The sequence below is a fragment of the Meleagris gallopavo genome, chromosome 4 (assembly GCF_905368555.1).
Source record: "Meleagris gallopavo chromosome 4, MGAL_WU_HG_1.1, whole genome shotgun sequence".
NCBI lineage: Eukaryota > Metazoa > Chordata > Aves > Galliformes > Phasianidae > Meleagris > Meleagris gallopavo.
In genome coordinates, this window is record NC_139407.1 from 3,733,238 (window position 1) to 3,747,148 (window position 13,911).

General features: G+C 38.7%; 1 protein-coding gene across 2 annotated transcripts in view; it reads right to left on the bottom strand.

Moving 5' to 3' along the window:
- Positions 1 to 2,737: 2,737 nt before the first annotated feature.
- The window catches only part of MARCHF1 (membrane associated ring-CH-type finger 1), a 312,318-nt gene continuing 301,144 nt past the window's right edge, over positions 2,738 to 13,911 (bottom strand). For both annotated transcript variants that reach the window (XM_031553004.2, XM_031553002.2), the window contains 2 exons: positions 11,208 to 11,355; positions 2,738 to 6,778 (listed from right to left, as the gene is read on the bottom strand). In XM_031553004.2, the coding sequence (XP_031408864.1) occupies positions 6,477 to 6,778; positions 11,208 to 11,355 (450 nt within the window). In that variant the 3' untranslated portion in view covers positions 2,738 to 6,476. The remainder of the gene's footprint in view (positions 6,779 to 11,207; positions 11,356 to 13,911) is intronic.

A 13,911-nucleotide genomic window follows, 5' to 3' on the forward strand; every position in this document is an offset into this window, starting at 1 on the left:
TGGGAATTACATGATGGATGAATTTTTTATTTTTCTTTTTTACTTTGTTGGGGGTAGCACTTCCATGCATCTCTGTAATGACACTGCCATATATGAAGATAGAATCTGGAATCCAGAAATGCTGGACTCCAACTTAAAAAAAAAAAAAAAAGCCCAAGTAGAAGAGTAATAAAAAAGGATTTATTCATTTTTCTCTGCAGAAAAGAAGTTTTCCGCTTAAGGAACCTTCCTAACTCAGTTTTCTAGGTAAGGGCAAACAGCTGCACTTCCTAAGTATGTCAGATCAGCTGGCTTGATCTTAAGTGATGTATCAGTACCAGCATGGTGTGATCCATACATCACCTTTCTGTTTTCCTTTGCTAATGAGTTGTTCTGCAGTTCATGCTATTGTCTTAAGTGCAGCTGGAAAGATCTTGTGCAACTTTCCTAACAATGAAACTCTAAAAGCCAGCTGACTATGGGAGACTTCCTGCAGTAGTCCAGCAATTGAATTCCCTAAAGCTTAACTGCTCAAATGACAAATTCTTAAAAGAAACAGTTCAGTGTGCAACAGGTTCCCTGTTACAAATGACAAATAAAATTAATTTACTAAACCAAAATGCTGTTATTGCTTTAAAAAGTCATTTTCTAGACAGGTTGGAGGAAGGCAGCAGCATTCTATTTGTGTAAGTACATTCACATGTAGTCAACCAAGACAGCAACATGCTGATTTAAAAATTTACTAAGCAACAGTACCTCTTTCTGGGTCATGAAATGGTCAGAAGTTCTTACCCATAGATTTTTAATGAGTATTCTTTTCCCCAACCCTCCAGCTCTAGAAATGTGCTAGCAAACCAAGAGGCAAAGTAGCACTTGAGGAACAATTACTAAAGCTTTTGCCAGAACTTCATCTGATTTTTCTCTTTTGACTGCTACTTCCTTTGGGTCTCCTGTAAGCAGCAGTCCTGCTTCTGAGTCTTATTAAGGTGGGGTTTTTGGTTTATTTTTAATAAAACCATTGAAAATCTTGTTATTTTACTTTTCACGTGTGTTGTTTGTGAACTATCATCAAGTTTTGTACATGCTGATTACCTCCCAGGCATAGACATGCATAGATAAAATGACCTTTGATTCATTCTAACCTTATTTCCTCAAATAATACATTGCATAGGATCTAAGGGCTACATTAGCAGTGCAACAATTCTGCTTGATAAAATAGCATGCTGTTTATTGAACTAGAAGACTCTAAAGAAATCAGAACAGTTAATCCTTTGTGTCAAACAGGTGGGATGGTTTCCCATACACCTCCCAAGATAGGATATCCATTGCTAAAATAAGACTTGATTTAGCTAACACACTTAAAAATGATGATAATCTTCTGCCTTCTTTGTTTGGAATAGTGTTGATTGTTATTTATTAATAACAAGAAAACACAACAAGCATATATATATATATGTTTACTTGTGTGTGTATACATAATAATCTTACAGCTGTTGACAAACAGAAGAATGTTCTGTAATTCCATTAAGGTAGGTTGTGATGATGGCTTTCTCCTAGGGCCCCCTCCAGCAGATCTGTAACCTTTTCTGTTCTCAACCAGAGTGTTAAATTGATCTGAAGTTATTTTCTGAACACAGTATCATGTTGTGGGTATGTGGTACAAAGTCCTGTGAGTGAGCTGCTTTTTCAGTGAGGCTTTTTGGCTTTTGGATCAATTTCATACAGAATAGCCTCGATACTTTATTGGAGGAGTAAGTGCCATCTAGCATCCTTCTTCATGTGTATGGAGAGCAAACTGAACAGAAAAGTAATGTGTTACTGGTCCAGAGAGTCTAACTCTTGTGTATGAAGCAAAAAGGTGTAGCAGGCTTATACCTATAGATTCTAATAATAAACATGGTTATATTTTTGTATATGTTGACATACAATTATATTTCTGTTACTAGTATGTTTTTGGTTATGCTTGTCCTTCAATTTTATATCTTGTAGAGTCATGAACCCATACTTGATTTAAATGGTGAGCTAGTGTCAGGGCAGCTTTAACAAAATGACCAACCTGTTGGCATTGGATGTGGAGAATATAATTTGTTAGAATACTTCTCCTGTGTATCTGTAGCAGGCAGCAGCCCTATGATGACCTATTCCAGCAAAAACACTGAAGATTGAAAGCTTAGCCCACCTCCTTCCCAGCTGCCAACAATGATCTGTGGCAGGTGGATGCAATCCTCTTCAGAATACAGATGATTTAGCTTGGCTAGAAATGTTTATTGAGTTAGACAGGTATGATTAGCTTTAAATAATGTAAGTTTATAATGTTTGTCCCACCTATTTTTAAGATTTTATTGTGGTGGACATTACAGAATCACATACCTTTGTTCATTCCAAAGCACTGTGCTCCTAAGAAAATGTTCATCCTCCTACCCTTGCTTGCTCTGTTCATTTGCTATGGCTCTAAAAACAGATGACTACGTTGTTGAAGCCAGCTCTTACATATCTTATCCCTTCAGATAAGATCCCTTCCTTCCCCTTTGCAAGTTAAACCATCATTCTTTTCAAATGTTTCTGTACAGCAAGGTGTTTTTCTGAGCGTTCTGCCCACCTGTGATACCCATAAGTGGGCATCCAGCAGATTCATCAGTACTAAGTGTGCAGCTGATTATACTGCTCACCTTTCTTGCCAGAGTGTCATGCTGCCAAATTCATGTTCTGCATGCAGTGCCCTCTGAAACAAACTGACAAATGTAGAATACTACAGAAATTTGGATCATTTGTTTAATACAAATACATTTTTTTTCACAACAATAAGCAGATACATTACTTTTGTTTCCCTTACTTTCTGTCTTTCAGTACACATTCACCCACAAAAAACACACATTTTTTTTCTTTTGCAAAAGAGAGGGAGTCAAACAAGTAACACAAACTTGTAGTTCCAAATATTATACACAGTAAAATACTTTCATCATAAAGTTTCATCACGTTATTAGAAATTAGAAGTGGTTTGTCCTGGTGATGGGGAACTTACTATTTCTTTCTACACAATAAAAATAAGCACTGCTTTCAGATAAAGCAGTGTGTGAATGGCACAGTTGGACTAGTTGATAATCTTCGTAATGCTAGTGATAGTCAAAAATGGTATATTTATGCCAGGTTGAAATAAACTTCATAATGCTTGTAACTTAAACCAAGAGAAGAAACGTGCGTGCCCACAGATTAACAGTATCTTATTTAAAATTTGAGCTCTCACACCAGATTACTTCCACCTACCTTCATTGCAGCTTCACTTACACAGGAATGCAGATTAGGCTCTTCTCAGTAATGGCAGCTTGGAGCAAGGTTCAGCCCTTGGAGGATTGTAGCCAAGCTAAATTCCACTGTCGGGGTGTTTGTTTGCCTGAGATGTGCAGTGGCTACACAGGTAGCTTGATACTGATCTGTATTTGGTATTTCATTTCATTAAAAAAAAATAAAAAAGCAGGATGCTGTTTTTGCAGCTTAGAAAGCTGCCCTTTTTGTGGGAAAGAAAACTCACTGGTTGATAAGCAGCTGTCTGGCATCTGAATTCATGCGCCACCGTTACTCGTGCAGACCTGCATCTAAGGCATGTTGGTGTGGGTAGCTCCTTGCCCTCTCAAAGAGGTCTCACCCTGCTACAGAAACAAATTCCAACCCAGCATGAAATCCCTGAAAGCTCTAAAATATCCACTGCACCGGAGGAGAAGGGAATGCATGGGCTAATACTGTAATGCTTAACGGAGTTTAAACACTGCATCAAAGCTGCTGTAATCTCTCTTGCTGCTGCACACTGCAGCTGTCAGTGTCTCATTCTGCTGGCCAATAAATATTTCAAAGGGAGAGGAGGAACTTCCACCAAAGCCTTCCTCCGTTCTTACATTTAATTGTAAGCTCATTTGCAGATATACTTGAGTGCCAAATGGTGATTGGAAGCTGTCAGTATAAAATGGCTTTGCAAGTTGTTCTGTCGCTGACTCTTCGGCGTATTTAAAATAAAGAAACTAAAAGGAGCACTAATCTTAACTGGATGGCACAGATCTGCTTTCAGAAGCCTACAGTATTTGTCTTTAATTTGAATTTTATGCTCGTTCAAGAAGAGAAAATGAATGAGTTTCCGGTAAGCTGTCAAAATATGGGGCACTTTCAGTGGGGTGATGATAATACAGCAGGTTAAGGAACAAGCTGCCTGAAGTAGCGAGGTCACTGCCTGTTAGATGACAGCTGAACATTATCCAATACTTACATAATAATGCTATTTTTTCTTGTCAGCCAACTTTGCTATGATTCATCAGGTTTAAGTGTAGACATAATTCCAAGTGTGTAGATGCATCTACTAATTGTAAGTGTCTGACTTGCTTCAGGTATCATGAGATTTACTTTTGAGCAAGTAGACACACAATATGAAAAAAACCTCAAGCATGTGCAGTCCTTAGTACTTGTCATGGTTTCCTACAGACCTTGTAAAGTCTTCTCTGCAGTTATAAACAGAAATTATTTGGGTGCTCACTTATCTGATTTCAAGTGCAAGCTGTTAGAATTCCAAATCTCCTAGTGTATAATTGGAAAGTTATTTTATATGAAAAGACTCAAACGTTAATCCAAGTCGCCCAGAATAATTTTGAGCAAATATTAATACATACTTCAGACCTATTCAGGCACTGAGTGCTTGTGTCCTGTCTAGCCAGATGGCACTTAGTCACAGCCAGACTACACAAGTGATTCTAGAAGAGGAATACAATGCTCTGAGAAAAGAGAAATTCTCACTAATACTGCCATTTCCAGTGATCTCTGAGACTTAAGCCATTAAACGCAGTCACGAAGGAAACCTAACAATGAATTTCAGTACAGATCAGGCCCAGCACCCTTCCTATTTGGGAGAATGTGATGATTCTATTATTTAACTGGAGATGTTTGAATTTGTAAAGAGGAGATTTACCATTAGAAACTGCAAGGCTTCTGTAGAAGACTAATTCATGGCAAATACAGCAAATTCCTCTTGTGAACGAACCTGTGCTTTCTTACTCTCTTTATTCTGGTTCTTTATTTGCCCGTTTGCTTTTCTTGCTTAGCTAAATACCAATAGAACCCAAACCTTTAAACATTACTTTTTAAATATACCTAAGTTCAAACCGTAGACTTGTCTGAGCCCACACATAACTACTCCAAGTCAATCCTTGCTGTCCTGTCCTGATGATAAACATCACTGATATGAGAAGCAAATCACAAAATGTGTTCTTTATGTAATTCAGCCTGTTAGACACAGTATTACATCTACATTCATTTTACCTATTGCACCCTTTAATGCTATCTGCACTTCATTCTTCTGTGAGAATGCTCAAAACATGAAATTAACAACTGAACTGTTGAATATCTAACATTTCAAGTTTGCCTGTACAGAGAGAAACCAGTGGTTGAGTTCTGCAGTCAGGAAGATAAAAACTATCTTTTCAGAACAGGGGAATAAGAGCTAACCTTCCTTTAAGACACCTACTTATATTCTTTGCTGTGTAGCTTTCTGTATCACAAATCTTACAAGCTTGAGATGAAAAATACTTTCCATCTTCCCTGTGTAATCCTTTCTCAGACCTTTGCCAATAGCAATTTACTTCTATGGTTTTGCATGCATTTTTAATTTATACTTTTGCCTCAAAACTTCATATATCCAATTTATGAAAAAAAAAATAATAATCAAATTCGTTCTTTTAAAATAAAATAAACAGCTGAGCTGCTGCTCTAAATACAATATCTACTATTTTTCTCCTTCCTGCACTTGTTTTGCTGACAGCTGCAGGTACGTATCTGTAGCCTATGGAGACATGAGTTCATACTGGCTGGAACTGCCTACTTGTCAAAAATTCAGGCATATTCAAAAACAGTGCTGCCCTTCAAAGGTTTCACATATCCTCAGTTGACACAGCTGCCCAAACATTCAGGCTCCACTGGAGTCACACAAACATCTGTTACTTCACGAGGCATAGGGAATGCACGCTGCAGTACAGCTCTTTATCCTTCAATTCTCTTAATGCATCTATCTTGTCTGGTACACTTTTGAAGTGTATCTTTAGGAAGGTAAATAGCAAATACAACTTTCAGTAGTAAACAGGTGAAAAGTTTGGTTTTGTTTCCTGTAAACAAAATGCTTATAGCAGGTCTGTGTCTACTAGCCCAGCCATCCAATCTTCTTTTGTTAAAAAAATTAATAATAATCTCATCACATTAGTTTGGCATTGTCTGTTAAACTTGTTCTCTATTGCACTTTCTACACTTCCACTTTCACTACACTTGCTGACTAGTTGAGAAACTACTTCACAAATGGTCACATTCCATACAGTAACAAGTTGCTTTGCTGGATCCATTTTCCTCATAGGGATTTGTTTTTTGTGTTTTTACTCAAAAAATGCACAGTCGTTTCTACTCTCTTTCAGCATCTGTAGTGTAGAAAACACTATGCCTTATTCTGCAAGGAAGAAACAGTGCTGTCTCTGTCAAACCGGCATGACCTCAGATGTCATTTCTTCAGCTGCCAGCTGAGAGTTTGTACCTGTCTGTGCTACTGGCACCACCACGGCATCCTTGACATCCGAGCTGTGGGTGCACGAAGAGTTCTTCTCCTCCAGTTTTTTGGCCGTGTCTGGGCAGTTCTGAACAAAGATCACTCTGTTGTAGGCTTTCAGCCTGCGCCACAGCTGAACATAAACCTTACACTGCACGTACATGAAGACGAGGCCTCCTGTGAATCCAATGGCCACCACCACGAGTTTTGTCCAAAACGGCCATTCGAGGACACCTCGGAAACAAAACATGTAATTACCACATGTAATTATGCACATCCAGTACTGAATGTCATGAAATGTGTTGAAAAGAAGCCAGTTGCTAAGCGTTGTCCCAAATACAAACATGCTCCTGTTCCCCACAGGTAGAGGGACAGACAAGAAACTACACCCACTTCTGATTTCTCTACAATTTGGTCAGATAAGAAATTGAGGCCCAGTCACAAGAGGTGTTCTAATGCTTGATACAGCCACACCAAACAAACCCCAACATTTTTAGCTCCATACGTTTTCTTAACCAAAAATAAAAATACCACAACTGAGGCTACTCTACGCCTAGAAACACTATGCACATCTTCACCAACTATTAATCCTAGAAATACGGCAGTGTTAAAGTATCTGGGAAGCCAGCATTTACAATGTCCCAATTCTAGCTTCAGTCTGAAGCCAGGGTACAGTAAAAAACGTAGTGGAAAGAACTCAATTTCCTGATCCACTGTCTTTGCCTACCTTTCTTTCCTACTATTCTCTTTGTACAACCCCCAGAATTCACCAGTATCAAAAGGAATTTCTGTTTCTGTGCAATAAAGCTTTACAGTTTGGGGTTTATCTATTACTATTTTTGCCTTAATCTTTATCAGATCAATTACACTGAATAAACAGGAATCACACTGATACTTGCAGAAAAAAAAAATCTAAGGATGCTGACACTAAAGAGCTAGAGACAAAAGCATTTGTATTTGGATCTGATATGAAAAATGTTAACACGATCTGCATTGACCTAAATGTGATCTTATGATTTTAACAGAATGAACTGCTGTTGCATTAAGAACAGCCTTCCACTCATTAATTCATATCACTGCATCTCCTTTTGTCAGACATTCCGTAGCGTAATGTAAAGGAACAGCTACTTTCTTTCCATTGCACACTGCCTCATCACATTAAAGATGTGATCAGCATACTATACGTGAGGGTTAGACTTCTGTGCCAGTGCTTAAGCTGTCAGTCTTTGAGCAGTCTGCCACACAGCAACAAAATGTTATGGAATACTGGAGGGAGGATTCAGCCTCTACTGCCAAATCGCCAACATCCACCTCTGACGTTGTGGGCCAACATAACAAAGCAAGAGGTATTACTTTTGGATCAGCCTTGATGTAATACCTCCTACTTAATTAGTGTATTAACTGATGGTGTTGGCCAATTAATTTTTGGAATTTGCAGCAAAATGAAAGCATGCCAAACCAATGTAAGTCACTTTGTGTCTCGCTAATCACATACTCTCTTCAGTTCAACTTGACATGGAAAAATCCATTTAGGTTTGTTGAATTTGCTAATAAATCTGTTTCTGGGAAAAACAGAATGAGCAAAGTGCTATTTGCTAAGGCAGCATATCCAACTGTGTGTTTTTTCCTTGTGGGAAAAACATCTTTAATAACTGCTTTTAAAAAACACCATCTCCTTCCTATTCTCGTAACAATGAAAACAGCATGGTCTGCATCTGTCTAAGACCTGTCAGTGGCTCATGACATTTAGAACCAGCAAGCCATTGCTGGAGTGCTGAACACAAAATACAGAAGATGAATAAATAGCTCTGCTTTCCTGTAGAGTCTCTTCCATGCTGTAGCAGTAAGGATGTGCTGGCTGCTTCTTACGTGCTAACACAGGATGCATCATCTTTTGCTTAAGCCAGAGCATAGTGAATTGCACACCTCTGCATTCCAAGATTGCCATATTTTCAAAGATTTGAGCTTTTTTAGAAGAGACAAAGCTCAGCTAAGTCCAGGCCATTTTCTTCAAGCAGAGCAAATTTATCTGCAACTCGATTCCCTAGCATTTAGTTCTAGAACACTTAAAATATACACTTAAAATTGCCATTCATACACCAGTGACAGGTTTGCCAATTCAGAGGTTTATACTTTCATTTATTTGCATTTGTAAAGAGAAAAGTAAAGCTTAAATATTATTTGAGATACACACTTGAACAAGGAATTTTAGGCTTATGCAATATTAACAATACTATTGCTGGTCTGGGCTTTAAGTTTTTCCCCTCCTCAACACAGTGAAAGTTCTTTTCCTCCAGTGTTCAGTGTCTTCTCCCCAGCATTTCCACTGAAGCAGAAAAGATGAAAGGAGAGAAAAGCAAACTGCACATCTCTCTCCCTGCTCATTACAGACATTTGGGTCTGTAGAAATACTTTTTTCCCTCCCAGCAAGCAAGTTCATGGGCAGAAGAGCTCTCTTCACCAACACTTGTTTTTGTGTGCTGTAACTAGCTCTTAGGCATCTCTCTGTTCATTTTTTAGTGTGGAGAATCATCCATAAACATTTGGCAAACACTGAGTTCCATCCATGTTGTAAATACTTTCTGAGCCTACCAAGATTAATTAATGCAATTCTCACACATTTTATGTAAATTCATATTGGCTGATTTGTTGTGTAAATTCAGCTCATCCAAAGCCCATACCTCCTTCCTTTTGAACAAATGGGATGGTTGATGCTCTACTAGTAAGAACTACAAAGCCATTCCTAGTCCTGTCCTCAGGGCATTAGAAATATGACAAACCAAGACTTTGAGTCATACATTTATCTGTGACTTAGAGAGGCTTGTTACTTATTTTTCTTGCATAGCATCAGGAGTATCAAATATTGATGTAGCTAGGAAGGCAAAAAGCTCTGCCTGTTTCACTTTCCTTGTAACTAGAGAGTGTAGCACAAATCTTTGTCCCTCTACTGTCTAATTCTTAAAGTCAATTCAGAACAAAAAAAAAAAAAGGGAAAATTTTAATCAACCTCCTCATATTTAAGACTGAATCTGAGATTGAACAGACTAAGACTTAAAGGAAGTGTGGACCAGAAATAGAAAGCAATAGATCTCTTCACAATATAATCTCCACATGCAAAGAAGTGTAGTCCAAACTGTAACCTATTTATGTTAAACGTGCACTTCTAAGTGTAAATTCTACAACCAGTCAATTTCCTTTCTAAATACACGATAAATCTTTTATTTTAACTTCTCAGAATTCAGACACAGTGAATTAGAGCGTGACTGACTGCCATGTCATCAAACTTTAGAATGAGGAACAGGAGGGTTCTGCCATCTCAGTGTGGCAGGCAGAAGAGTATTTCAGTGTAACGAGCAGGGGTAGCACTGCATGAGACATCCCAGAAAGGCAAGAGTGCTTAACTGGGAACGTGTCTTCACAAGGGTAAGTTACTGCTGCCCAGGCAAAAGGCTGTGTTTTTTAAATGTCTTCAATTGGAAACTTCTAACTAGAGAAAGAAGAGTACAGGCTAGCATCACCACTCCTGTCAGACTTTGCAGGCCTCACAGTAAATGCTTCTCAGAAATTAAATCAGATAGCTAATTCTCTTTTTTTTTTTTTTTCCCCCTTGACATCTTCAATCAATCTATCAATTTAACTGAATGTTTTGGGGCAATAAATCAGTGTTCCGAATTCTGAATTTCAGAATTCAAACTGTTATAAAACTGTAAGCTAAAGCTAATGAAAGAAGCACTTTGTTTCTGCATAGTTAATCTACTACAGAACATACTAGCTGAATAACCTGTTAGTTCTACATTAACTAACTCCCTGGTGCACAGTAGGCACAACCAGGCTGAAGTCCTGTATGTAGCATCCAAAGGATTACTGGAAATTAGTGGTAATTAAGAATAATTTGTTTCTAAAGCTTTTCCAGTAACTTACCTTCCCCCTCTCTTCTCTCCCACACTTTTTTCAATTTCTGACATTTTTTATTTTTATTTTTGAAGCACAGAATCACAGAACCATTAGGTTGGCAGGGACCTCTTTAGATCATCTGGTCCAACCTCCCTGCTCAAGCAGGGTCACCTAGAGAAGGTTGTTCTGAACATGTCCAGTTGGGTTTTGATTATCTCCTTTGATGGAGACTCCACAACTTCTCCTGTTAAACTGTTCCACTGTCTTTGGCCACCACAGCAAATACAACTAGATTAATCCCAGGCTGGATGGGGCTGTGAGCAACCTGGTCTAGAGGAAGGTGTCCCTGCCTATTGCAGGGGGCTGGATGATGATAATAATAATAATAATGATGATTATTATTATATTTTTACAGGATACTGAGGTTCAGGAGGGTAATATGTTCTTATTTTATGAACTGAGCTTGCACTGAGAGGTTTGATTTTGACTCATCTTTTTGTGTAAGCTTTTCTCATTAAGGGAGATTAACTTAAGAAGAAGCAGTAGGCTAGTTAAGCCGTCTCTAATGGTTACACTTAGTCGAGATCTCTCTGCAGGGGCACAGCACAAGCTTTTAACACAGATGTGTTCATTACTTCTGCATTAAATTATCTGATGTAGCCATGTAGCAGTGAGGTGTTCCTTGAGAACAGAACGTGACTGGTTACGTAGCCACATTTCAAATCCAACCACTGCATTATCAACAAGATAGAAGATGAAAGACACTTACCATTATCATTGCCTTGTTTAATTTCCTCCGCAGTTCTATCAATTAAGACATACAATGACCAGACAACACAGGTAATTGCAATTACATGGAATGTGACTGAACAAACTATTTTCCTCCTCTCACTTGTCGTCATCTGTAGTTTTTCCCACTACAATTAAAAAAAAAAAATAGATAGAAAGAAAATTAGACTAGTGAAATATGGTAAAAAACTAATTAGGCCATGTTGCCTCTATAGACTTAACAAATCCTTTCATTTCAGTAAAATACAGAACTGTGATGTGTGCGCTGTCACCATACAATTCATAATGATCCATTTTCACAGATCCACGGGAATGAAGAATTAGGAAGAAGAGTTCTGTTCTTCAGCTATTTGTGAATGACATCTCAAGTCATTTTGTTGCAGTACAGCCACAACATGTTGCTAACACACAAGTCAAAAGCTGAACATTTGTTTTAACTTTGCCTGATCCACAGCTGAAAAGAAAACACAAAGATTCGCTTGTAATATTCAAACTATTCTCAGATATTCTTGGTTGCTTACAATTAGAGGAACGCAGTGGTGAAGCAGCCTTCCCATAAAATAAAAACTTAAGAAATGCAGCTCCACTGAGGATTAAATTCAATAAACCTGAAAAGATGATCATGTGGAAATGATTGTACACGACAGCAGTCTCAGTAACCTAAGTATCTTCTGGGCATATGTTTGCATATTATAGCTCTAAGTCAAGGCATATGCTTGTGAATTATGGCATTAAATCCTAGCTTAAGTTATGGCCCTTTTCAGGTGAAATAAGCAAGTCTCTGCATGTAACTTCTGAGGTGATTTTTTTTTTAATCTTGTTTGTGAACGCATTTGCGATATCAGCACTTTTATAAAACAAAACCTTCTCTGCTAAAATGCTTGCCTTTGAAAACAGACAGAAGAATATGACATTTACAAGCAGAATGCCTCGATTCTGATGAACGACCTTGCAGCCCGTAGCTGGAACACAGCAAGTGCAAAGTGTGATACAACAGTGCCACCCATCTCCCAGCCATGCAAACGCTCACCTGGGCTGCAGCTGGGAATCCAGCACAAGAAGCTCTGTTTTGAGGAAGTAACAAACTTCCCAAATTGCTTATGGCCACTGCTGGAAATGGCATCCTAAGCTAAGTAGGTCTTTAAGCTGAACCAAATTGGCTGCTCTCGGAGTCTGAACATTCCAGTCAGGTTTCCAGTGATTACAACTGTAGTGAAAGCTGATTTTTAAATATAAGTCTGGAAAAAACTGGAGGCATTAAAAAAGGCAATAAAAAACAGAACCTCAGGTTCACGTAGTTTGAGTTAGTAGCATTCAGTGGTTACAAAGGACTTTATCATTACAGTTATATCGTGTCTTAACAGAGACCAGGTTACACTGCATTTGACCTGCAGACTTTGATCATTTTTGTAATGAAAAATTCAACTCAGGCCTTGCAAGAGGCTTTCTTTGCCAGAGAAATAGTTGTCTTTGTCCTTAAGGAAGAAAGGATTCTACTTCAACACTTCATGTAGCTTTAGATGCTTTAAGTTCAGTAAAGAACACAAAGAAAAATGAACTGGTAATTAAACAGATTCTTTCAGTCATCTCTTATACTAAGGTTCTGTTCTACTGGAGGGAAAATTCTACGCTGAATTTTCTATTGCCATGAGTATCAGCAGCTCATTATAGCCTTTCTGTTCTCTGTAATACACTCAAAAGCCTTTGGGAGTTCATCTGAATGCAAAGTCGAATAAATCTTTTCCATACAGAATTTGAAAGTTTAAAAAGAAGAACGTTGATCTCAATAATATAAATGTAAACATTTTGTAGGTGGAAAAATTTGCAACAGGCAAAATAGTTTTTAAAAAGAAGGACAGTTTTGTCAAGCTTGTGCTGAGATTTACAAAAAGGGGAGAGTGATAGAGCAGAAATGGGCTAAAGCAAGCCTTTTTTGCTAACACCCCATGATCACAGAATCATTAAGGTTGAAAAGACTGATAAGATAATCTAGTTCAACCATCAGTCCATGCCTGTGACCACTCTTGACCATGTCACTCAGTGCCACATCTTCCCTTTTCTTGAAGACTTCCAGTGACAGTGACACCTCCCTGTGCAGCCCATTCCAGTGCCTCACCGCTCTTTCTGAGAAGAAACGTTTCCTAATAACTAACCTGAAACTCCCCTGGCACAACTACAGGCCATCACCTCTTGCCTGACTGCTGTTACATGGGAAAGAGGCCAGCCCCACCTTGCTACATCCTCTTTTCAGGGAGTTGTAGACAGTGATAATGTCTCCCCTGAGCCTCCTCAGATAGAACAATCCTAGCTGCCTCAGCCACTCCTCATGAGACTTGTGTTCCAGACCCTCTACAGCTTTGCTGTCCTGCTCCAGGGCCTCAATGTCTCCCTTGTAGTGAGGGACACAAAACTGAATGCAGTACTCGAGATGTGGCCACACAGCAAATCTTGCTTCTTCTCTGGCCCCTTCTCCCACCAGAAAGTGTACCTGTGTTTCTTATAACCACGTTACCACACCAGAAATAAGGAGGCTGGAAACAGAACGGTAGAGTCCACTGGGTGATTACGGAGCTGGAACATCACACCCGAACAACTGCAATAAAAAAGAAGGGCACAGGGAGGATCCTGCTCACTGGAATGGATGCAAGGGGGATCTGAGTTCTTGGGAGCAGCTTACAAGCTTA